At 30.8% G+C, this 26,925-nt stretch overlaps 1 protein-coding gene across 2 annotated transcripts in view; it reads right to left on the bottom strand.

Moving 5' to 3' along the window:
• LOC126742357 (uncharacterized) overlaps positions 1 to 26,925 on the bottom strand; it is a 78,110-nt gene that overhangs the window by 8,682 nt on the left and 42,503 nt on the right. For both annotated transcript variants that reach the window (XM_050449001.1, XM_050449002.1), the window contains exons 2-7: positions 19,077 to 19,290; positions 11,988 to 12,047; positions 8,138 to 8,351; positions 7,910 to 8,087; positions 1,253 to 1,405; positions 1,042 to 1,200 (exon numbers count right to left, since the gene is read on the bottom strand). In XM_050449001.1, the coding sequence (XP_050304958.1) occupies positions 1,042 to 1,200; positions 1,253 to 1,405; positions 7,910 to 8,087; positions 8,138 to 8,351; positions 11,988 to 12,047; positions 19,077 to 19,232 (920 nt within the window). In that variant the 5' untranslated portion in view covers positions 19,233 to 19,290. The remainder of the gene's footprint in view (positions 1 to 1,041; positions 1,201 to 1,252; positions 1,406 to 7,909; positions 8,088 to 8,137; positions 8,352 to 11,987; positions 12,048 to 19,076; positions 19,291 to 26,925) is intronic.

Below are 26,925 nucleotides of genomic sequence, written 5' to 3'. Positions count from 1 at the left end.
TGATGTTTTTAGAATAAATTGGAAACTTTCCATATAACTTCTAAGATAATTAAAATTGATTTGTAATTTTTTACAATGTTATAGAAGATCCCTGCAGAGTAGTCCTCGGTAGAAAATTGATCACAAGTCAAAAATTAACATTACAAAATCAATTTTAATTGATTTTAATGTTTCATAGATTTGCTCTTAGTTTTTGATCAGTGCTAACCTCAATTTTTAGGTATACCTTGCAATAGTATACCATCAACGAGAGCTCTAAATAAACCCATTCTTTTTATTGGATCACTATCATTATGCAAGTACATCTTGGGAGGTTAATATAAAAATATAATTTTAATAATAAAAAAAATTAACTCTTTCATTATTAAAGGGTCAAAACAGGTGTTCATTTTCCAGGGGTCTTGTTCCTTTCAGAATCTCCTTATATACTAGTTTTACCTAGCTTAGGTGCACTTTAACTAAGTCTCTTGCATAACTATCCCTATACATTGTACCGATTTCGGAAATTGTTCTTAATTTTTTTCGTTATTCAATGTTAGGCATCCATACGTTAATATAGTCTCCGCTAAATTATACAACTAAACTCATTCATCATCTTACTATCAAAGCAAATTTTTTAATAACTTATAACGTCATAGATCCAAGATGGTTTTCACAGTAGAGTTCCTGGTTTAACAAAGTAGCTTCCAGTTAAGCGGGAAATTTAAATTCGCTTACTAGCGGGAAAAATAAATTTCTTAAAAAAAAATACTTTCCATACATTTTAATCGATTTCAAGGCAACAAATGGTTTGTAAAAGGCGACTTAAATAACAACAATTGCGCTCCCATTATTGTTAAAATTAGCCGTAAAAAAAATTTGGGCAACTAAGACAATACTGCTTGTTGTAACGCTTCACATTCAAATTAGATTCTTTTGGGAACGTAATAATAATTACGTAAAATTGCATCGTAATTAGATGTAAAAGCGTTATTTTGTTCATGGTAAAACGTTCTCGTCTTTGTGTAAAAAACAAAAGGCTCTTTGACATACAATTCTTACCTATCTCCCTTTAATAGTCCGGTTTCGTCTAAAGCCCAATCGATCCACAGTCCGGGCCTATTGTCCTTTTGTCCCGCACCGAATTTCGGACTTTGCGGGTCATAGTCCGTTGCTATTGCATGTAATATCACATATCCAGGTGACGATCCATCTATACAACTATAATGCAAATTTATTGTGTGATTATTTAATAAATACCTAAAGAATTTACCTGTACAATGTGTTATTTTCTGCTGAGGACTTATTAGACTCTTCAATGCACAATTGAAGGGCCCTAGTCTCTTCCAGAAGGGTGAGTAGGTTCAGTTCTTCACGCCCTAGTTGGTATTCAAGTTCGGCTTGTTGGATTCGTACGTCTATATTACTATTAATAGGAAATTTAGTGTGACCTTAGTTTGCTTAATTTAGTCTACATTATCAATATATTACGCATTTTGGCATAGTTACAAGATGATGATAGTAAAATGATACAAATTCTAATTTTGTAACTAATTAACAAATGAACATAGAGAAAAAAACAATGCAGATTTTAAAGGGGAATTTAATGCTCTACAAAAAAAGTCTCTTAAAATTTTTACATAAAATCACTCTTTTAAAAGTTATTCACAATTTCAGTTGACGTTTATAGTAGTAGAACTCAAATGCCAGTGTACTTTGAAATTTCTTTGTAATGACTGTCAATCTAGTTTCTTATAAATACTACTTAATGACGTTCTGAGACAATTCAATGAGGACTCATTTATATATCCTTGTCTCAGTTTATTAGTTAGAAGAGTATGGGGATAAAGTGATGTTTTTCTCATATAATTGGACAAGTTATAAGAGAAAAACACTATTTCCAGAAGATCCAAGCACTACTAAGAAAACCCAACAGTGATATAGGAATATGGGGAAAAGTTGAATTCTCATTTATATATCCTTGTCTCAGTTTATTAGTTAGAAGAGTATAGGGATAAAGTGATGCTTTTCTCGTATAATTGGACAAGTTACACGAGAAAAACACTATTTCCAGAAGATCCAAGCACTACTAAGAAAACCCAACAGTGATATAGGAATATGGGGAAAAGTTGAATTCTCATTTATATATCCTTGTCTCAGTTTATTAGTTAGAAGAGTATAGGGATAAAGTGATGTTTTTCTCATATAATTGGACAAGTTATAAGAGAAAAACACTATTTCCAGAAGATTCAAGCACTACTAAGAAAACCTAACAGTGATATAGGAATATAAGGAAAAGTTGAATCCTCATTTATATATCCTTGTCTCAGTTTATTAGTTAGAAGAGTATAGGGATAAAGTGATGTTTTTCCCATATAATTGGACAAGTTACAAGAGAAAAACACTATTTCCAGAAGATCCAAGTACTACTAAAAAAACCCAACAGTGATATAGGAATATGGGGAAAAGTTGAATCCTCATTTATATATCCTTGTCTCAGTTTATTAGTTAGAAGAGTATGGGAATAAAGTAATGTTTTTCTCGTATAATTGGACAAGTTACAAGAGAAAAACACTATTTCCAGAAGATCCAAGCACTACTAAGAAAACCCAACAGTGATATAGGAATCTGGGGAAAAGTTGAATTCTCATTTATATATCCTTGTCTCAGTTTATTAGTTAGAAGAGTATAGGGATAAAGTGATGTTTTTCCCATATAATTGGACAAGTTACAAGAGAAAAACACTATTTCCAGAAGATCCAAGTACTACTAAAAAAACCCAACAGTGATATAGGAATATGGGGAAAAGTTGAATCCTCATTTATATATCCTTGTCTCAGTTTATTAGTTAGAAGAGTATGGGGATAAAGTGATGTTTTTCTCGTATAATTGGACAAGTTACAAGAGAAAAACACTATTTCCAGAAGATCCAAGCACTACTAAGAAAACCCAACAGTGATATAGGAATATGGGGAAAAGTTGAATTCTCATTTATATATCCTTGTCTCAGTTTATTAGTTAGAAGAGTATGGGGATAAAGTGATGTTTTTCTCGTATAATTGAACAAATTATAAGAGAAAAACACTATTTCCAGAAGATCCAAGCACTACTAAGAAAACCCAACAGTGATATAGGAATATGGGGAAAAGTTGAATTCTCATTTAAATATCCTTGTCTCAGTTTATTAGTTAGAAGAGTATGGGGATAAAGTAATGTTTTTCTCATATAATTGGGCAAGTTATAAAAGAAAAACACTATTTCCAGAAAATCCAAGCACTACTAAGAAAACTCAACAGTGATATAGGAATATGGAGAAAAGTTGAATTCTCATTTATATATCCTTGTCTCAGTTTATTAGTTAGAAGAGTATGGGGATAAAGTGATGTTTTTCTCGTATAATTGAACAAATTATAAGAGAAAAACACTATTTCCAGAAGATCCAAGCACTACTAAGAAAACCCAACAGTGATATAGGAATCTGGGGAAAAGTTGAATTCTCATTTATATATCCTTGTCTCAGTTTATTAGTTAGAAGAGTATAGGGATAAAGTGATGTTTTTCCCATATAATTGGACAAGTTACAAGAGAAAAACACTATTTCCAGAAGATCCAAGTACTACTAAAAAAACCCAACAGTGATATAGGAATATGGGGAAAAGTTGAATCCTCATTTATATATCCTTGTCTCAGTTTATTAGTTAGAAGAGTATGGGGATAAAGTGATGTTTTTCTCGTATAATTGGACAAGTTACAAGAGAAAAACACTATTTCCAGAAGATCCAAGCACTACTAAGAAAACCCAACAGTGATATAGGAATATGGGGAAAAGTTGAATTCTCATTTAAATATCCTTGTCTCAGTTTATTAGTTAGAAGAGTATAGGGATAAAGTGATGTTTTTCTCATATAATTGGACAAGTTATAAGAGAAAAACACTATTTCCAGAAGATCCAAGCACTACTAAGAAAACCCAACAGTGATATAGGAATATGGGGAAAAGTTGAATTCTCATTTATATATCCTTGTCTCAGTTTATTAATTAGAAGAGTATGGGGATAAAAAGATGTTTTTCTGGAATAATTAGACAAGTTACAAGAGAAAAACACTATTTCCAGAAGATCCAAGCACTACTAAGAAAACCTAACAGTGATATAGGAATATAAGGAAAAGTTGAATCCTCATTTATATATCCTTGTCTCAGTTTATTAGTTAGAAGAGTATGGGGATAAAGTGATGTTTTTCTCATATAATTGGACAAGTTATAAGAGAAAAACACTATTTCCAGAAGATCCAAGCACTACTAAGAAAACCCAACAGTGATATAGGAATATGGGGAAAAGTTGAATTCTCATTTATATATCCTTGTCTCAGTTTATTAGTTAGAAGAGTATAGGGATAAAGTGATGTTTTTCTCATATAATTGGACAAGTTATAAGAGAAAAACACTATTTCCAGAAGATCCAAGCACTACTAAGAAAACCTAACAGTGATATAGGAATATAAGGAAAAGTTGAATCCTCATTTATATATCCTTGTCTCAGTTTATTAGTTAGAAGAGTATGGGGATAAAGTGATGTTTTTCTGGTATAATTAGACAAGTTACAAGAGAAAAACACTATTTCCAGAAGATCCAAGCACTACTAAGAAAACCCAACAGTGATATAGGAATATGGGGAAAAGTTGAATTCTCATTTATATATCCTTGTCTCAGTTTATTAGTTAGAAGAGTATGGGGATAAAGTGATGTTTTTCTGGTATAATTAGACAAGTTACAAGAGAAAAACACTATTTCCAGAAGATCCAAGCACTACTAAGAAAACCTAACAGTGATATAGGAATATAAGGAAAAGTTGAATCCTCATTTATATATCCTTGTCTCAGTTTATTAGTTAAAAGAGTATGGGGATAAAGTGATGTTTTTCTCATATAATTGGACAAGTTATAAGAGAAAAACACTATTTCCAGAAGATCCAAGCACTACTAAGAAAACCCAACAGTGATATAGGAATATGGGGAAAAGTTGAATTCTCATTTATATATCCTTGTCTCAGTTTATTAGTTAGAAGAGTATGGGGATAAAGTGATGTTTTTCTGGTATAATTAGACAAGTTACAAGAGAAAAACACTATTTCCAGAAGATCCAAGCACTACTAAGAAAACCTAACAGTGATATAGGAATATAAGGAAAAGTTGAATCCTCATTTATATATCCTTGTCTCAGTTTATTAGTTAAAAGAGTATGGGGATAAAGTGATGTTTTTCTCATATAATTGGACAAGTTATAAGAGAAAAACACTATTTCCAGAAGATCCAAGCACTACTAAGAAAACCCAACAGTGATATAGGAATATGGGGAAAAGTTGAATTCTCATTTATATATCCTTGTCTCAGTTTATTAGTTAGAAGAGTATAGGGATAAAGTGATGTTTTTCTCATATAATTGGACAAGTTATAAGAGAAAAACACTATTTCCAGAAGATCCAAGCACTACTAAGAAAACCTAACAGTGATATAGGAATATAAGGAAAAGTTGAATCCTCATTTATATATCCTTGTCTCAGTTTATTAGTTAGAAGAGTATGGGGATAAAGTGATGTTTTTCTCATATAATTGGACAAGTTATAAGAGAAAAACACTATTTCCAGAAGATCCAAGCACTACTAAGAAAACCTAACAGTGATATAGGAATATAAGGAAAAGTTGAATTCTCATTTATATATCCTTGTCTCAGTTTATTAGTTAGAAGAGTATGGGGATAAAGTGATGTTTTTCTGGTATAATTAGACAAGTTACAAGAGAAAAACACTATTTCCAGAAGATCCAAGCACTACTAAGAAAACCTAACAGTGATATAGGAATATAAGGAAAAGTTGAATCCTCATTTATATATCCTTGTCTCAGTTTATTAGTTAAAAGAGTATGGGGATAAAGTGATGTTTTTCTCATATAATTGGACAAGTTATAAGAGAAAAACACTATTTCCAGAAGATCCAAGCACTACTAAGAAAACCCAACAGTGATATAGGAATATGGGGAAAAGTTGAATTCTCATTTATATATCCTTGTCTCAGTTTATTAGTTAGAAGAGTATGGGGATAAAGTGATGTTTTTCTGGTATAATTAGACAAGTTACAAGAGAAAAACACTATTTCCAGAAGATCCAAGCACTACTAAGAAAACCTAACAGTGATATAGGAATATAAGGAAAAGTTGAATCCTCATTTATATATCCTTGTCTCAGTTTATTAGTTAAAAGAGTATGGGGATAAAGTGATGTTTTTCTCATATAATTGGACAAGTTATAAGAGAAAAACACTATTTCCAGAAGATCCAAGCACTACTAAGAAAACCCAACAGTGATATAGGAATATGGGGAAAAGTTGAATTCTCATTTATATATCCTTGTCTCAGTTTATTAGTTAGAAGAGTATAGGGATAAAGTGATGTTTTTCTCATATAATTGGACAAGTTATAAGAGAAAAACACTATTTCCAGAAGATCCAAGCACTACTAAGAAAACCTAACAGTGATATAGGAATATAAGGAAAAGTTGAATCCTCATTTATATATCCTTGTCTCAGTTTATTAGTTAGAAGAGTATGGGGATAAAGTGATGTTTTTCTCATATAATTGGACAAGTTATAAGAGACAAACACTATTTCCAGAAGATCCAAGCACTACTAAGAAAACCCAACAGTGATATAGGAATATGGGGAAAAGTTGAATTCTCATTTATATATCTTTGTCTCAGTTTATTAGTTAGAAGAGTATGGGAATAAAGTGATGTTTTTCTCATATAATTGGACAAGTTATAAAAGAAAAACACTATTTCCAGAAGATCCAAGCACTACTAAGAAAACCCAACAGTGATATAGGAATATGGGGAAAAGTTGAATTCTCATTTATATATCCTTGTCTCAGTTTATTAGTTAGAAGAGTATGGGGATAAAGTGAAGTTTTTCTCATATAATTGGACAAGTTACAAAAGAAAAACACTATTTCCAGAAGATCCAAGCACTACTAAGAAAACCCAACAGTGATATAGGAATATGGGGAAAAGGTGAATTCTCATTTATATATCCTTGTCTCAGTGTATTAATTATTGGAGTATTTTTTAATTTTTATATAATATTTAATTTTATTTTTAAGCTTGCCTAGGTTCACCTATCGTAAATCTAACTCTTCAATGTTCTTCAGAGATTCTTCGTAGATGAAAATGTTCCTTAAGAATTACTCCAACATTGAGTGAAAACCTCATTAAAATGCCTGGACTAGTTTTCAAATTATCACGGATAGAAGCGAAATTATATCAGACATAGTGCAGCTAAAACGGCTGTAGATCAGTGAATATTGGATCTAAAACGGAATTTTTGGCAAGAAATTTATCCTCAGGGTATACTTTCTACAATTCTTTAAAAAAAAAACATGAAAGTCCCTCAATATCTTTTTGAGTCATTGTCAAAAGTGTTACTTTAAGAATTGGTAAAGGAAAACTTGCTCTAAAATGAGCATTAATTGTACGTGTACTGTATGCGAAAGTTTAGGCTATGCAAGCATGACGGAATGTATGATTTTATTTTTGTTTTTGAGTTTAAAAGTCCTGAGGATGATCGACGAAAACCGTCTGCATTAGTTTATTTAATTTTTGAAAAGTTCAGGGTCCTTATTTTTGAATTTTACGCTATTTTCTTTGTATTCTCAATTTACATTATAAGAATTTAAGAAAAATATTGTATATATTTTTGGGTCTTTGGTATTAGTTGTCGAGATTAAACATTTAAAAAACATACCTTCCTACATAATTATTAGAAGGTTATGGAGCCATTAAAACAGAACATATTGAACCTCTTGTAACCTCAAACAAACTTATTTAACTTAAATATAACACCCATTAACAATACTATTAAATTTGCCCAATACCGCACACTTACTCAGTAATATCGAGCCTCTCCAAAGCCATCTTCAAATTCTTAATCGCTAACCTCTTATTGTCAATATCAGTCTTTAATCTGGCCAATCTGTCTTCAGCTTGTTTCCTTTCCACCTCAGTGAGCTCCCTATTGTTGTTCGTACCATTGCCGCTACTACTACTACTATTATTGTTACTACCTAAAAAATCACACACTGTTTTCTTAGGCAAACATTTTCCATTTAGTTACCATTAATAATAGAGTTCAGCCGCAATCCAGGAACAGTCAATTGACCCCGGAGACTCTGGATAATATTCTCTTTATCCTTCAAAGCGTTTCGCAGATTTTCCAGTTCTTTTGCGGCAAGTTCCTTCGGGATCGATCGTATGGAGGAGTTCAATGCTCCGGTGTTTAACTTTTTCCTTCTCGGGACGTTTGACAGTGACACTTCGATACTGGCCATCTTAAATTAAAAAAAAAATCGGCCATAAAACAGACCTGATCCTTTTACAACCGTAGGTGTAAGACAGAGAATACGAATGCGACATACCACCCACATGGTTATCGTTTTAAAAGCAATTACGTGAAATTCCCGTCGGGGGGGCCTATAACGTTTCGACCATTTATTTGACCACCTTCAATAGGCTTGTGTTTATTAAGGGAATCCATTCAAGGTAATTTACATCAACAGTAGACGAATTATATAAAAGATTAAATGATCATCGCACCCTTCAAAAAAGAAAATAATAGAAAAGGGTTGGAAGGTTTATTCGTAGGGTGCCAAAAAAGGGGTGAATACGTTTAATTCCCAAATAACCAGTTTTTAATTATGATGTAATTCAATATGGGATTATTTGGGACCTTTATTTAAGGGTATAAAGGAGTTTTGAGAAGAAAATATTTTTAAAATTAATGGGGAGCATTGAGCCTTGATAAACAAGGAGAAATATAAAATTGTAATAATTTCAAGTTATTCGATGACTATAAGGAAACCGTCAATTATTAGAAACTGGGTTGCGTAATGATTTATTTGCGGATTTGCGGTAAGTGACACGATATTTGAATTATTTCTATTATGGCAACTGTTAATTAATATGGTAATCTAGTAGTTATTTTACCCTGTTATAAATAAAACTAGAACAAATGAGTATTTATGTAACTTACGTTAAGAAGAATATTGACGATCGATATGAAATTATGCGTTTTGGTTGTGGATGGTCTAAAAACGTTATAAAAATAATGTTTCCAGGAGATCCGGAATATTAGTGGAAGGTGAGATGCGGTAAAAGGTCAAAAAAGGGACTTTTGACCTCTAAATCGGTATAAATGTCGATGAGAGACCCAGAAATCATCGACAATCGTTTAAATTATGTCTTGAAGTTGAGGTTATTGGTCATATAATTGAAATGAATGACATAAACTCTCTAAAATAAAATACAAAATTGGTCCTGGGAGTTGAGGTTATTGCTCATTTGAATGGTATGAATGACGTCATCAATTATTTGTAATAGAAATAAAATTTATCCAGGGAGTTAAGGTTATTGGTCACTTAAATGACAAGGATGACGTCATTAACTGCTTGGAATAAAAACGACAGACGTCTAAGAAGTCGAGGTTATTGGTCATTTGAATGGGATGAATAACGTCATCAACTGCCTGGAATAGAAACAAAATTCATCTAGGAAGTTAAGGTTATTGGTCATTTAATCAAGGCACATCCGAAAAATAAATTTTCCAAGAGATCCAGAATATTACTGGAAGGTGAGATGCGGTAGAATGTCAAAAAAGTGACTTTTGACCCCCTAATCGCTATAAATGTCGGTCAGAGATCCAGAAATCCTGGACAATCGCTATGAAATTATGTCTCCCGTCTGTATTTGATCAAGGCACATCCGAAAAATGAACTTTCCAAGAGATCCAGAATATTACTGGAAGGTGAGATGCGGTAGAAAGTCAAAAAAGTAACTTTTGACCCCTTAATCGCTATAAATGTCGGTCAGAAATCCAGTTATCCTGGACGATCGCTATGAAATTATGTCTTCCGTCTGTATTTGATTAAGGCACATCCAAAAAATAAATTTTCTAAGAGATCCAGAATATTACTGGAAGGTGAGATGCGGTAGAAAGTCAAAAAAGTGACTTTTGACCCTCCAAACAGCTATAAATGTCGGTCAGAGATCCAAAAATCCTGGACGATCGCTATGAAATTATGTCTTCCGTCTGTATTTAATTAAGGCACATTCGAAAAATGAATTTTCCAAGAGATCCAGAATATTACTGGAAGGTGAGATGCGGTAGAAAGTCAAAAAAATGATTTTTGACCCCCTAATCGCTATAAATGTCAGTCAGAGATCCAGAAATCCTGGACGATCGCTATAAAATTATATCTCCCGTCTGTATTTGATGAAGGCACATCTGAAAAATGAATTTTCCAAGAGATCCAGAATATTACTGGAAGGTGAGATGCGGTAGAAAGTCAAAAAACTGATTTTTGACCCCCTAATCGCTATAAATGTCGGTCAGATTTCCCGTAACCCTGGACGATCGCTATAAAATTATGTCTCCCGTCTGTATTTGGTCAAGTCACGTCTGAAAAATAAATTTTCAAAGAGATCCAGATTATTACTGAAAAGTGACATGCGGTAGAATGTCAAAAAAGTGACTTTTGACCCCCTAATCGCTCTAAATGTCGGTCAGAGATCCAGAAATCATGGACGATTGCTATGAAATTAGGTCTTGATGTTAAGGTTATTGGTCATTTGAATGAAATGAATGACGTCATAAACTCTCTGGAATCAAATACGAAATTGGTCCAGGGAGTTAAAGTTATTGGTCACTTGAATGACAAGGATGACGTCATTAATTATCTGGAATAAAAACGACATACGTCTAGGAAGTCGAGGTTATTGGTCATTTGAATGGTATGAATGACGTCATCAACTGCCTAAAAAATAAAATTCGTCCAGGAAGTTGAGGTTATTGGTCATTTGAATGGGATGAATGACGTCATCAATTACTTGTAATAGAAATAAAATTTATCCAGGGAGTTGAGGTTATTGGTCACTTAAATAACAAGGCTGACGTCATTAACTGCCTGGAATAAAAACGACATACGTCCAGGGAGTTGAGGTTATTGGTCATTTGAATGGGATGAATGACGTTATCAAATACCTGGAATAAATAAAAAATTCGTCCAGGAAGTCGAGGTTATTGGTCATTTGAATGACATGAATGACGTCATCAATTTCTTGTAATAAAAATAAAATTTATTCAGGAAGTTAAGGTTATTGATCACTTGAATGGCAAGGATGACGTCTTTAACTGCCTGGAATAAAAACGACATATGTCCAGGGAGTTGAGGTTATTGGTCATTTGAATGGGATAAATGACGTCATCAAATGCCTGGAATAAATACAAAATTCGTCCAGGAAGTACAGGTTATTGGTCATTTGTATGACATGAATGACGTCATCAATTACTTGCAATAAAAATAAAATTTATCCAGGAAGTTAAGGTTATTGATCATTTGAATGGCAAGGATGACGTCATTAACTGCCTGGAATAAAAACGACATATGTCCAGGGAGTTGAGGTTATTGGTCATTTGAATGGGATGAATGACGTCATCAAATGCCTGGAATAAATACAAAATTTGTCCAGGAAGTCCAGGTTATTGGTCATTTGAATGACATGAATGACGTCATCAATTATTTGGAATAGAAACAAAATTTATCCAGGAAGTTAAGGTTATTGGTCACTTGAATGGCAAGGATGACGTCATCAACTGCCTGGAATAAAAACGACATAGAAACAAAATTCATCTAGGAAGTTAAGGTTATTGGTCATTTAATCAAGGCACATCCAAAAAATAAATTTTCTAAGAGATCCAGAATATTACTGGAAAGTGAGATGCGGTAGAAAATTGACTTTTTAGCAACTTTCCGCTATTTAAACCGATCTCAGATCAAAGCATCATAAAAGACCGTTATAATAATGCTTCAGGTATGTACGCTGTTTAATTAAGTCAGAAAAGTAACGTAAAAGACTATTGAGACTAAAACTGGAAAGTAAAAAGTGGTAGAAACTTAAATAATAAATACCTTTGCTTCCAACGTTTCTAGCTGCGACATCCTCGGCTGAACAGTGGGTTGTAGGGTGGTCTGAAAAAGAATGTGAAATTAAAAATAATATTGTATATCATCCATTATATAAGAGGATATTTGGTTTAAAAAAAATTGTACTTGTTAAAAGAATCATTTAAGAAAATTATCTGGATTTGCTTGGAAAATTGGATAAACTTCTTATGCCACTATAAATAAAGAGTAACTTGCTTAAAAACGAAAGAACAAGAGTAAAGAGATCCTTCTCAAAAAAAAAACATTAAATTAATAAACGTCGCATACCACATTTCCCTGTGTCCTCCTTTAATCATCCGAAAATCTTACCAGAAATAATAGGAACGATCATTATAACCGGTATCACATTCACTCATCGACACAAAAGAAAAAAAGGACGTAAACGAGATTCCATTTATTCCGGTACCTGAACATCAAGCATCATCATCATCATCATTTAATATTTTCCATTATCCTTATGTAAGATTAAGACGCGTGATGGACGTACAACGAACTCGTTTTCGTTACTTTTCGTTATAGTACTGCCACGGACTTCGGACTTATTTGCTGGTTTTGCGTTCGGTGGTATTCGAGGAATTTTTCTTTTAATAATGAGGATTTGGAGTTGAGTAATATAAATTTTCTCCATATGATGCAGTTTTTGTTTTCAGTGGTTTTGTACATAATTTATTTTTAGTAGGAGAAGATTCTAGTTTTAGAACTCTCTTATCTAAAATAATATTTATACATACATTTTTCTTTTTCTAACGCAACTCAATTTATATTTTTATTTTCAGCTATCAGACCAATAAGTGACTAAACTTAAGCAGTGTTCTTCTACTAAAACTGCAATATCTTAAAAACTACCACAGCTAACAATATGAATCAAACTGTTTGAATATAAGAAAAAAATGTTCTATAGATTTTGTTTAGGGTGCAAACCAATCCAGGCATTCTTTTTCCGGATATATGACTCTATATCCAGTTGACACCCTAGTCACTCCTTTAAGTGACCTTTTTCTACTATAACTGTAATATTTCAAAAACTACTTAAGTTAAAAATTTAAATCAAACTGTATCAGATTAAGAAAAGAAGGTTCTATAGATTTTGTTAAGGGTGCAAAGCAGTCTAGGCATTTTTTTCCCGGATATGCGACTCCATATCCAATCAAGCTAGGGAAAATTAGTCAGACGTATAATTTTTTTAAATATGTTCCAGATTTCTAGGTTAATTTAATAGTTTATTCCAGGCTGTAAGAGACATATTTTATTTTACTTCAGGATTTTATTGCAGTCATTTTTGTCATTTCCAGACATTTAAAATAATTTTGTTTAAGTAATTTTGTCCCAGGCCTTTGCAATCATTAAGACATTACAAAATACCTTAAATTGCTGGACTAAAATTACGAAATATTGTTCCAAATGCCTTAAAAAATTTGACCAGTTGACTGTAATGGATTTTCCACTAAATTTCATATGTCGGAAAAACTACCAAAGATAAAATTGTTGATTTTATCTTCGGTAGTCATTTCTTTAATATATTCGATATTCCTGGACTAAGTTAAATGTTTATACCAGGCAGTGCTAATAATTTTTGATTACATGCATTTTTGTAATTTCCAGACAATTTAAGTAAAATTTTTCCAGGTACTTGCAGTGAATTTAACATTATAGAAAGGCATTAAAAATACCTTAAATGCCTGGACTAAAGTCTGGAAAATATCAAAAATTTATTTGAAAAACATAGACTTTGCCCTAAAAACGTAAAATGCCTAGACCAAAAATTACTTGAAATGATGAAATATTATTCTGAAAGCATGAAACTGTGACAGCCTAGCCACTCGTTTAATGGACCTTCTCCTACTAAAATTGAAATTTCTTAAAAACCGCCAAAGATAAAATTGTGAAATAAATTGCATTAGATTGGAAAAAGATTTTTCTTAAAATGTTCAATTTGATTCAAATCAACACAAGCAAAACTTTCTCAGATATTCGACTCCAAGTCCAGCTACCAGTCTAGTTCTTTAGTTGACCTTTTCCTACAATAAGTCAAGTATGTCAAAATGCATGATATGGATGATAAAACTATAATACAAACTGTATTGTATGAAGCAGAAAATGTCTTTTAAGGTGCAAAGCAGTCCAGGCATTTTTTTCTTAGATATATGACTCTATATCCAGTTGACACCCTAGTCACTCCTTTAAGTGACCTTTTCCCACTATAACTGTAATATTTCAAAAACTACTTAAGTTAAAAATTTAAATCAAACTGTATCAGATTAAGAAAAGAAGGTTCTATAGATTTTGTTAAGGGTGCAAAGCAGTCCAGGCATTTTTTTCCCGGATATGCGACTCCATGTCCAATCAAGCTAGGGAAAATTAGTCAGACGTACAATTTTTTTAAATATGTTCCAGATTTCTGGGTTAATTTAAAAGTTCATTCCAGGCTGTAAGAGACATATTTTATTTTATTTTAGGATTTTATTGCAGTCATTTTTGTAATTTCCAGACAATTTAATTAATTTTTCCAGGTGCTTGATGTGACTCTAATATCATAGAAAGGCATTAAAAATAGCTTAAATGCCTGGACTAAAGCCTAGAAAATATCAAAAATTTATTTGAAAAACATAGACTTTGCCCGAAAAACCTAAAATGCCTAGACCAGAAATTACTTGAAATGATGAAATATTATTCTAAAAGCATGAAACAGTGACAGCCTAGCCACTCGTTTAATGGATCTTCTCCTACTAAAATTGATATATCTCAAAAACCACCAAAGATGAAATTGTGAAATAAATTGCATTAGATTGGAAAAAGGTTGTTCTTAAAATGTTCAATTTGACTCAAAGCAACACAAGCAAAACTTTCTCAGATATCCGACTCCAAGTCCAGCTACCAGTCTAGTCCTTTAGTCGACTTCCTCCTACAATAAGTGAAGTATGTCAAAATGCATGGATGATAAAACTTTAATACAAACTGTATTTTATCAAGCAGAAAATGTCTTTTAAGGTGCAAAGCAGTCCAGGCATTTTTTTCTTAGATATATGACTCTATATCCAGTTGATAGCCTAGCCGCTCCTTTAAGTGACCTTTTCCTACTATAACTGTAATATTTCAAAATCTACTTAAGTTAAAAATTTAAATCAAACTGTATTGGGTTAAGAAAAGAAGGTTCTATAGATTTTGTTAAGTGTGCAAAGCAGTCCAGGCATTTTTTCCCGGATATGCGACTCCATGTCCAATCAAGCTAGGGCCGAAGAATAATTTAAATTATATTGTTTTTGAGGTCAAAGGAATAATTTTTTGTGTTTTAATGTTTCTGCTAAATGCCTAAAAATTAAAAAATTGTGAAATAGATTGCATTAGATTAGAAAAAGATTGTTTAGCTTTTATCCAACCTCAATACGTAAATATCTCAAAAACTATTACAGGTAAAAATATAAATGGAACTGTATTAGAATAAGAAAATAATTTCCTACTGAAGTAGTTTTGAATGCAAATTAATCCAGACAAACCTTTTCCAGATATTCGACTTTATGTAGAGTCAAGCCAATGCTAGAAAATAAGTTATAATATTTTTCCTTTGAAATCATTTTTTCCAATTTTCGTATGAATAACATAATTTCTTTAATATGTTCAATATTCCTGGACTAACTTAAATGCTTATACCAGGCAGTGCAAATAAATTTTTATTGCAATCATTTTTGTAATTTCTAGACAATTTAAGTAATTTTTCCAGGTACTTGCAGCAACTTTAACATCATCGAAAGGCATTAAAAATACCTTAAATGCCTGGACTAAAGTCTGGAAAATATGAAGAATTTATTTAAAAAACATAGACTTTGCCCCACAAACGTAAAATGCCTAGATCAAAAATTACTTGAAAAGATGAAATATTATTTTAAAAGCATAAAACAGTGACAGCTTAGCCACTCGTTTAATGGACCTTCTCCTACTAAAATTGATATATCTCAAAAACCACCAAAGATAAAATTGTGAAATAAATTGCATTACATTGAAAAAGATTGTATTAAAATGTTCAATTTGACTCAAAGCAAAACAAGCAATACTTTCTCAGATATCCGACTCCAAGTCCAGCTACCAGTCTAGTTCTTTAGTCGACCTCCTCCTACAATAAGTGAAGTATGTCAAAATGCATGATATGGAGGATAAAACTATAATACAAACTGCATTGTATCAAGCAGAAAATGTCATTTAAGGTGCAAAGCAGTCCAGGCATTTTTTTCTTAGATATATGCCTTTATATCCAGTTGATAGCCTAGCCGCTCCTTTAAGTGACCTTTTCCTACTATAACTGTAATATTTCAAAATCTACTTAAGTTAAAAATTTAAATCAAACTGTATTGGGTTAAGAAAAGAAGGTTATATAGATTTTGTTAAGGGTGCAAAGCAGTCCAGGCATTTTTTTCCCGGATATGCGACTCCATGTCCAATCAAGCTAGGGAAAATTAGTCAAACAAATAATTTCTTTTAAATATGTTCCAGATTTCTGGATTAATTTAAAAGTTTATTCCAGGCTATAAGAGACATATTTTATTTTACTTCAGGATTTTATTGCAGTCATTTTTGTAATTTCCAGACATTTAAAATAATTTTGTTTACTAAAATAATGAGTGTTTAAGTAATTTTGTTCCAGGCCCTTGCAATCATTAAGACATTACAAAATACCTTAAATTGCTGGACTAAAATTACGAAATATTGTTCCAAATGCCTTAAAAAATTTGACCAGTTGACTGTAATGGATTTTCCACTAAATTTCATATGTCGGAAAAACTACCAAAGATAAAATTATTGATTTTATCTTCGGTAGTCATTTCTTTAATATATTCGATATTCCTGGACTAAGTTAAATGTTTATACCAGGCAGTGCTAATAATTTTTGATTGCATGCATTTTTGTAATTTCCAGACAATTTAAGTAAAATTTTTCCAGGTACTTGCAGTGACTTTAACATTATAGAAAGGCATTAAAAATACCTTAAATCCCTGGACTAAAGTCTGGAAAATATCAAAAATTTATTTGAAAAACATAGACTTTGCCCTAAAAACGTAAAATGCCTAGACCAAAAATTACTTGAAATGATGAAATATTATTCTGAAAGCATGAAACTGTGACAGCCTAGCCACTCGTTTAATGGACCTTCTCCTACTAAAATTGACATATCTCAAAAACCACCAAAGATAAAATTGTGAGATAAATTGCATTACATTGAAAAAGATTGTGTTAAAATGTTCAATTTGACTCAAAGCAACACAAGCAAAACTTTCTCAGATATCCAACTTCAAGTCCAGCTGCCAGTCTAGTCCTTTAGTCGACTACAATAAGTGAAGTAGGTCAAAATGCATGGATAATAAAACTAAAATACAAACTATATTGTATCAAGCAGAAAATTTGATTTAAGATGCAAAGCAGTTCAGGCTTTCACCAATCCAACACCAAATGCGGCTAACAGTCCAATAAGTAACTAACTTTAGGCAATGTCCTTCTACTAAAACTAAAATATCTTGAAAAGTACTGAAGATAAATATATGAAATAAATTGTTTTAGAATGAGAACATGATGGTCTATCAAAGTCATTCTGAGTGCAAAGCAATCAAGGTAAAACTCTTTTAGAAATCCGACTCGAAATTAAGTTCAACCTCTTCCTACTTAAAATCAAATGTATTAAAAACTACTATAGATAAACATATGAAACAAATTAAATTATATTAAGATAAAATTTGCTATAATACAAAACCGACAGAAGATCCTTAAAAGTGCATCCAAAGAACTATTTGCTCGTGATTTATGCCATAACGTCTCAGTTAATTGCCCTCCGCTTAAGATTAATTTTATTGAGCGATAAAGCGAATGTTCTTTTTCAGTGTTCCTGTGACAGTTGGTGCATATGGTCGAGACAAGAACATTACTTATGATTATTGATCTATCGCGGTGGATGCGAGTAAAACGATAACGATAAGAGAAAAATAAAAACTTATGATGCAAAAATTTTCACTTCTTGTAATATATTAACAATTGACCGTCTAGACGAGCATTTAAATTTATGTAGCCGGTCTGCAAAAACGGCATTTGCATTATTCGTTGTAAGAATTAATGCACCGGATGTTTCTAGTTGCAACACGAAATCTCTTCATAATAAATTACTGTATTATTGTATCTTTAACTGTATACTAATTGGTTTATTTTTTTCCGGTTTTACTATAATATGTATCACGAGATTTTTAAACGCAGTATTTCAGTTTAAAAATGAATTATCGTTTCCTCCCACGCTTCTTTCGCAGAATACCTATTTAATCAGTATAAATAACATAACAGGAGGCATTGTAAACGTGCAAAGTAATATTTTACCGAGATTATTACGTCGGTCGGCAGGCAGATTAGAAAATTGTAATGGAGAGGAACAAAAGCCACATCTCGGAACTGATAAAGTATAAAATATAGCGCCACGGTTTTAGTGCTCTATTAACATAAGTGCATAAGCCATCGGCTCGGTTATTAATGTTCCTAGGTATTCCATAAGAAAATACCATAAGGCGAAAGAAGGATGGACGTATAAGCTCTAAGTAAAACCTCATAAACTACTTAATATATTAATATGAAATAAGTTGTATTAGTGATCAGTCCTTAGGTTTAGTCAAGCTTCTACTAAAACTCAATTATCTTAAAAACTACTGAACGTAAAATGATGAAACGGCTTACATTGGAATAAGGATTAATTGGTCTATAAATTTTATTCTAGGTGCAAAATAATTTAGGCAAAACTTTTCTAGTTATCCGGCTCCAAGTTTGATAAGCAATTAAGAGACTGACTCCTACTAAAACTCAAATAACTCGACAACCACTAAAGATAAAATTATGAAACGTACTGCACTAGAATAAGGAAATATCGTTCTTAAGAACTTACTTAGTCATCAAACATTGTGTCCAAAAAAAGGCGTCTTTAGCTAATAATCTGTTAGAATCAGGATTTTTTTAAGAGAAGAATATGCAACATAAAGAAGTAAACTCTGTAGCTCCCTTTTTTTTATTAAATAAATTAAATCAAATTCTTACCAATGAGACACTTCTCTGTCCCAAATTGGAGGTTTTATCCTCGGGTGGTTCCGTATCCGCCTCGGGTGGACAATCCGAATGCACGGACGCCCTCGGGCGTCGACTCGTTTGACTTCGGGAACGGGTCGGGCTTCTGGTGGGGGCCGGTGACGTCATGGTGACGTCATAGCTAACACGTCATTCGGTATCGCTTTATAGTGGAATAAATTTAAGTCTAGAAAAAATAAAAGTTATTTAAAAATAATTACGTTGCCTCGGAGATTAAAGAAAATTACACAAAGTGTTTGGAACAAATATAAATGCCTGTAAACCTAGAAAATTAATTTAAAAGGGATTAAAAATAGCTGGAGAGAATGAGAAAAATAGCTTCAAATTCCTGGAAAAATTATAAGTGCGTTTAATTGCCTGGACAATTCATTCTAAGGATCCTAAAAGTAGCTTTAAATGCTTGGAAGAAATAAAAATTATTTAAAATTCTTAAAATAATTAAATTGCCTTGGAGAATTAAAATATATATATATATATATATATATATATATACATATATATACAAAATGTCTGGAAAAATTTTAAGTGCCTCCAAATGCCTGAAAAATTGATTTCAAGGGGTTTAATAATAGCTTGAAATGCCTGGAAGAATTAATAAAATGGCTCCAAACGTCTGGAAAAAATAAAAATTATTTTAAATTTTTTTGAATATTTACATTGCGGAAATTTTAAAAAATTACGCAAAGGGCTTGGAAAAAATAGAAATGCCTCTAAACCTAGAAAATTAATTTAAAGGGTGTTAAAAATAGCTTTGGAAGCCTGGAGAGAATTTAAAAAATGACTTCAAATCCGTGGAAAAATTGTGTGCGTTTAATTGCCTGGACAATTTATTTTAAGGCTCTTAGAAATAGCTTTAAATGCTTGGAAGAAATAAAAATTATTTAAAATAATTAAATTGCCTTAAAGAATTAAAAAAAATTTATACAAAATGCCTGGAAAAATGGCTAAAAAATTAACTTGAAGTGGTTTAATAATAGCTTTAAATGCCTGGAAGAATTAATAAAATGGATCCAAACGCCTGGAAAAAATAAAAAATTAATTAATCAAAAAAATATAGAGGTCATAAAATACACCAAGAGCCTAAAAGATGACAAATGCCTCCAAACATCTGGAAAAAAATTAAAAATTATTTTAAATTTTTGAAAAAAATAAATTGCCTTAGTTTAGAGGATTTAAAAATTTAAATGCTTGGAAGAAATAAAAATTAATTGAAATTCTTAAAATAATTAAATTGCCTTGGTGGAAAAAAAAAGGTGAATGAGTGCCTTTAAATGCCTGAAAAGTTAACTTGAAGGGATTTAATATTAGCTTCAAATGCCTAGAAGAATTATTAAAATGGCTCCAAACGTCTGAAAAAATAAAAATTATTTAAAATTTTTAAAAAAATAATTACATTGCGGAAATTTTAAAAAAATTACACAAAGTGCTTGGAAAAAATATAACTCCCTGTAAACCTAAAAAATTAATTTAAAGTAAACCCCTTTAATAGCTTTGGATGTCTGGAGAGAATTAAAACAAAGCTTTAAATTCCTGGAAAAAGTATAAGTGCGTTTAATTGCCTGGACAATTTATTTAAAGAATCTTAAAAATAGCTTTAAATGCTTGGGAGAAATAAAAATTATTTAAAATTCTTAAGATAATTAAATTGCCTTGGAGAATTTAAAAAATTATACTTAATGCCTAGAAAAATTATAAGTGTCTTTAAATGCCTAAAAATTTAACTTGAAAGGGTTTAATAATAGGTTAAAATGCCTGGAAGAATTAATAAAATGGCTCCAAACGCCTGGAAAAAATAAAAATTATTTTAAATTTTTTTTTGAAAATTATTACATTGCCTTGGCGATTAAAAAAAATTACACAAAGTGTTTGGAAAAAATATAAATGCCTGTAAACCTAGAAAATTAATTTAAAGGGTGTTAAACATAGCTTTGGAAGCCTGGAGAGAATTTAAAAAATGGCTTCAAGTCCGTGGAAAAATCATGTGCGTTTAATTGTCTGGACAATTTATTTTAAGGATCTTAAAAATAGCTTTAAATGCTTGGGAGAATTTAAAAATAGCTTCAAATGCTTGGAAGAAATAAACATTATTTAAAATAATTAAATTGCCTTGGAAAATAAAAATAGATTTACAAAATGCCTGGAAGAATTAATAAAATAGCTCCAAACGCCTGGAAAAAATAAAAATTGATTAAAAAAAATTGTCTTTGAGAATTAAAAAATATATATATACAAAATACCTGGAAAAATTTTAAGTGGAAAATTGAAAAATTAATTTAAAGGGGATTAAAAATTGCTTTGAAAGCTTAGAGAAAATTTTAAAAATGGCTTCAAATTCGTGGAAAAATTATAAGTGCGTTTAATTGTCTGGACAATTTATTTAAAGAATCTTAGAAAAAGCTTTAAATGCTTGAGAGAAATAAACATTATTTAAAATTCTTAAGATAATTAAATTGCCTTGGAGAATTAAAATATATATATATATATATATATACATATATATATACAAAATGCCTAGAAAAATTGAAGAAGTGCCTTTAAATGCCTAAAAAATTAACTTGAAGGGGTTTAATAATAGCTTGAAATGCCTGGAAGAATTAATAAAATAGCTCCAAACATCTAGAAAAAATAAAAATTATTTTATTTTCATTATAAGTATTTTTTTTTAAGAATTACTTTGCTGAGATTTAAAAAAATTACATTAAGTGCTTGGAAAACATATAAATACCTGTAAACCTAGAAAATTAATTTAAAGGGGGTTAAAAATAGCTTTAAGAGCCTAGAACGAATAAAAAAAATGGCTTCAAATTCGTGGAAATATTGTGTGCGTTTAATTGGCTGGGCAATTTATTTTAAGGATCTTAAAAATAGCTTCAAACGTCTGGAAAAAAATAAAAATTAATTAATCAAAAAAATCTAGACCAAAAAAATATACAAAGAGCCTAAAAGATGTAAAATAATGTCTATATAATAACATAGTCCAAATGCCTAAAAAAAATAAAAATTATTTTAAATTTTTTAAATTGCCTTAAAGGACTTAGAAAATAGAAAATAGCGTTAAATGCCTGGAAGAATTATTTTATTAAATTTATTTGAATAAATGATTTTAATATTCTTTTTTAAGATACTAAATTACCTTACAGACCAGAATAATCACTTACATGAATAAAGCCAAAATAATAAAAAAATTACTTTGAATTAATTGCTTGAAAAAAAATCAAAAATAGGCTTTAAATGTCTGTTAAGAGAACATTAATTTAATTAGACTTATTTTTCAAAAAAAATACAAAATTTCAAATTTGAATAATATTTTTTTTTCGAAACATGTTAATAAAAAAAATCAAGTAGTAAAAGAGACTGAATTAAGTAGCATATCTCTTTAAAGCCATCAATATTCCGGAACCTTTTTTTTATACTTATCGGTTAGGAAATGGAGTTGAATCCCATTTCAAGAAACCAGAGTGTGTGTGTGAGAAAAAGATATTTGTAATTACTTGACGGTTCTTCGCGGGAGATTTTGACTCGGTACGTGTATAGATAAGTAAGAAAATGCGTTTATTTATCGCCTGTAAGGATTAATTTTATTATGTAACCTAATGGATTTTCTTCGAGTAATTTACATAAAAGCAGCTGTTAAATTCTCTCGGCTATAGGTTTTTAATTAGCATGGTAATAGCCATCGTGAAGACATCTTTATTTTTCATTGGCTTTTGCATAGGATAGATATACATGTTTAAACTTACACTAAGACTCAGGTATCTTAAGAACCACTTAAGGTAATACTATGAAACAAAGTGTTTGGGATTAGGGCCAGCTGACATTCCAAGTCTTTACTTCTACTAAAACTCGGATATATCAAAAACCGTCAAAGATAAAATTATGAAATCAGTTGTGTTTGAATAAGAAAAAAATAGTCTTTAGATGTTGTTAAGAATGCAAAGCAGTCCAGGTAGAACTTTTCCAGATATATCGCGTTAAATGGAGATGATAGTCTAGGCAAAATGTGCCTGTAGCCGACCTCAATATCTTAGAAACCACTGAAGATAAAAACTATGGAACGAATTGCATTAGATTAATAAAAAACTATTGTTTAGGTAATAAAGCAGTTTCTAGATATCTGCCTCCAAATCCAGAAAATACTTAAGAATTAACTGATTTTCTTAACTCTATTTCTACTAAACCACTAGAGGTAAAAATTTAAAATAAAATGCATTTGAGTAAGCAAATGATACAAAACAATCCAGATAATATCTTTCCAGTGATTCCAATACAAGTCCCCATTAAGAGAATTGAAGGATATGTATAGGAATGTAAGTGCCTGGAATAATTACTCCATTATAAACACATTTAATTATTCAAACCTTTTCTGTTAAGTATACGAGAATAAATTACTGATGATCGATTTTGCTTAAATTTCGTATATTCAAATGGTTTCGAATTCTGATTCTATTTCTACTAAAACTCAAATATCTCAAAAACTACTAGAGGTAAAAATTTTAAATAAAATGCATTTGATCAAGCATATGATGCAAAACAATCCAGATAAAATTTTTCTAGTAATTCCAATTCAAGTCCCATTAAAAGGGTTGGAGGATATGTAGTGAGCATGTATAAGACTTGGAGTGCCTGGAATAATTACTTCATTACTCCATTATAAACACATTTAATTATTGAAACTTTTTCTATCAGATATACGAAAATAGAATGTAAAATCCTCACATTTTCTAAAATAAAATTGATCGAGTCTGCTTAAATTTCGTATATTCAAATGGTTTCGATTTCTGATTCTATTTCTACTAAAGCTCAAAAGCCACTAGAGGTAAAAACTTAAAATAAAATGCATTTGATTAGGCAAATGATGCAAAGCAATCCAGATACAAATTTTCCAGTGATTTCAAGTTCCGCTAAGAGAATCGGAAGATATGTATAGAATTTGGAGTGCCTGGAATAATTACTTCATTATAAACACATTTAATTATTCAAACCTTTTCTGTTAAGTATACGAGAATAAATTACTGATGACCGATTTTGCTTAAATTTCGTATATTCAAATGGTTTCGAATTCTGATTCTATTTCTACTAAAACTCAAATATCTCAAAAACCACTAGAGGTAAAAATTTAAAATAAAATGCATTTGATCAAGCATATGATGCAAAACAATCCAGATAAAATTTTTCTAGTAATTCCAATTCAAGTCCCATTAAAAGGGTTGGAGGATATGTAGTGAGCATGTATAAGACTTGGAGTGCCTGGAATAATTACTTCATTACTCTATTATAAACACATTTAATTATTGAAACTTTTTCTGTCAAATATACGAAAATAGAATGTAAAATCCTCACATTTTCTAAAATAAAATTGATCGAGTCTGCTTATATTTCGTATATTCAAATGGTTTCCAGTTCTGATTCTATTTCTACTAAAACTCAAATAATATGTAAAAACTCAAAATAAAATGCATTTGATTAGGGAAATGATGCAAAGCAATCCAGATAAAAATTTTCCAGTGATTTTAAGTTCCGCTAAGAGAATCGGAAGATATGTATAGGATTTGGAGTGCCTGGAATAATTACTCCATTATAAACACATTTAATTATTCAAACCTTTTCTGTTAAGTATACGAGAATAAATTACTGATGACCGATTTTGCTTAAATTTCATATATTCAAATGGTTTCGAATTCTGATTCTATTTCTACTAAAACTCAAAGATCTCAAAAACCACTAGAGGTAAAAATTTAAAATAAAATGCATTTGATCAAGCATATGATGCAAAACAATCCAGATAAAATTTTTCTAGTAATTCCAATTCAAGTCCCATTAAAAGAGTTGGAGGATATGTAGTGAGCATGTATAAGACTTGGAGTGCCTGGAATAATTACTTCATTACTCCATTATAAACACATTTAATTATTGAAAATTTTTCTGTCAAATATACGAAAATAGAATGTAAAATCCTCACATTTTCTAAAATAAAATTGATCGATTCTGCTTAAATTTCGTATATTGAAATGGTTTCGAGTTCTGATTCTATTTCTACTAAAACTCAAATACTTTATTATGTAACCTAATGGATTTTCTTTAAGTAATTTACATAAAAGCAGCTGTTAAATTCTCTCGGCTATAGGTTTTTAATTAGCATGGTAATAGCCATCGTGAAGACATCTTTATTTTTCATTGGCTTTTGCATAGGATAGATATACATGTTTAAACTTACACTAAGACTCAGGTATCTTAAGAACCACTTAGGGTAATACTATGAAACAAAGTGTTTGGGATTAGGGCCAGCTGACATTCCAAGTCTTTACTTCTACTAAAACTCGGATATATCAAAAACCGTCAAAGATAAAATTATTAAATCAGTTGTGTTTGAATAAGAAAAAATAGTCTTTAGATGTTGTTAAGGCTGCAAAGCAGTCCAGGTAGAACTTTTCTAGATATATCGCGTTAAATAGAGATGATAGTCTAGGCAAAATGTGCCTCTTAAAAACCACTGAAGGTAAAACTATGAAACGAATTGCATTAGATTAATAAAAGAACTATTGTTTAGGTTATAAAGCAGTTCAGCCAAAAAATTCTCAGATATCTGCCTCCAAATCCAGATAATACTTAAGAAACAACTGATTTTCTGAACTCAATTTCTACTAAACCACTAGAGGTAACAACTTAAAATAAAATACATTTAAATAAGCAACTGATGCAATGCAATCCAGATAATATTTTTCCAGTGATTCCAATCCAAGTCCCCAATAAGAGGATTGAAGGATATGTATAGGACTTGAAGTGCTTGGAATAATTACTCCATTATAAACACATTTAATTATTCAAACCTTTTCTGTTAAGTATACGAGAATAAATTACTGATGATCGATTTTGCTTAAATTTCGTATATTCAAATGGTTTCGAATTCTGATTCTATTTCTACTAAAACTCAAATATCTCAAAAACCACTAGAGGTAAAAACTCAAAATAAAATGCATTTGATTAGGGAAATGATGCAAAGCAATCCAGATAAAAATTTTCCAGTCATTTCAAGTTCCGCTAAGAGAATCGGAAGATATGTATAGGATTTGGAGTGCCTGGAATAATTACTCCTTTATAAACACATTTAATTATTCAAAATTTTTCTGTCAAGTATACGAGAATAAAATGTAAAATCATTTTCTAAAATAAAACTAATCGATTCTGCTTAAATTTCGTATATTCAAATGCTTTCGAGTTCTGATTCTATTTCTACTAAAGCTCAAATATCTCAAAAACTACTAGAGGTAAAAACTCAAAATAAAATGTATTTGATTAAGCAAATGATGCAAAGCAATCCAGATAATATTATTCCAGTAACTTCAATCCAAATCCCCATTAAGAGGATCGGAGGATATGTATAGGACTTGGAGTGCCTGGAATAATTAATTACTCTATTAGAAACACATTTAATTATTTAAATTTTTTCTGTCAAGTATACGAGAATAAAACGAAAAATCCTCACATTTTTTAAAATAAAACTGATCGATTCTGCTTAAATTTCGTATATTCAAATGGTTTCGAATTCTGATTCTATTTCTACTAAAGCTCAAATATCTCAAAAACCACTAGAGGTAAAAACTCAAAATAAAATGCATTTGATTAAGCAAATGATGCAAAATAATTCATATAAAATTATTCCAGTGATTTTAAGTCCCGTTAATAGGATCGGAGGATATGTATAAGATTTGGAGTGCCTGGAATAATTACTCCATTATAACACATTTAACTAATCAAAATTTTTCTGTCAAGTATACGAGAATAAAATGTAAAATCATTTTCT

The sequence above is a fragment of the Anthonomus grandis genome, chromosome 11 (assembly GCF_022605725.1).
Source record: "Anthonomus grandis grandis chromosome 11, icAntGran1.3, whole genome shotgun sequence".
NCBI lineage: Eukaryota > Metazoa > Arthropoda > Insecta > Coleoptera > Curculionidae > Anthonomus > Anthonomus grandis.
Note: the sequence above shows the minus strand (reverse complement) of the source record. Positions and strands in the feature narration are given on the sequence as shown.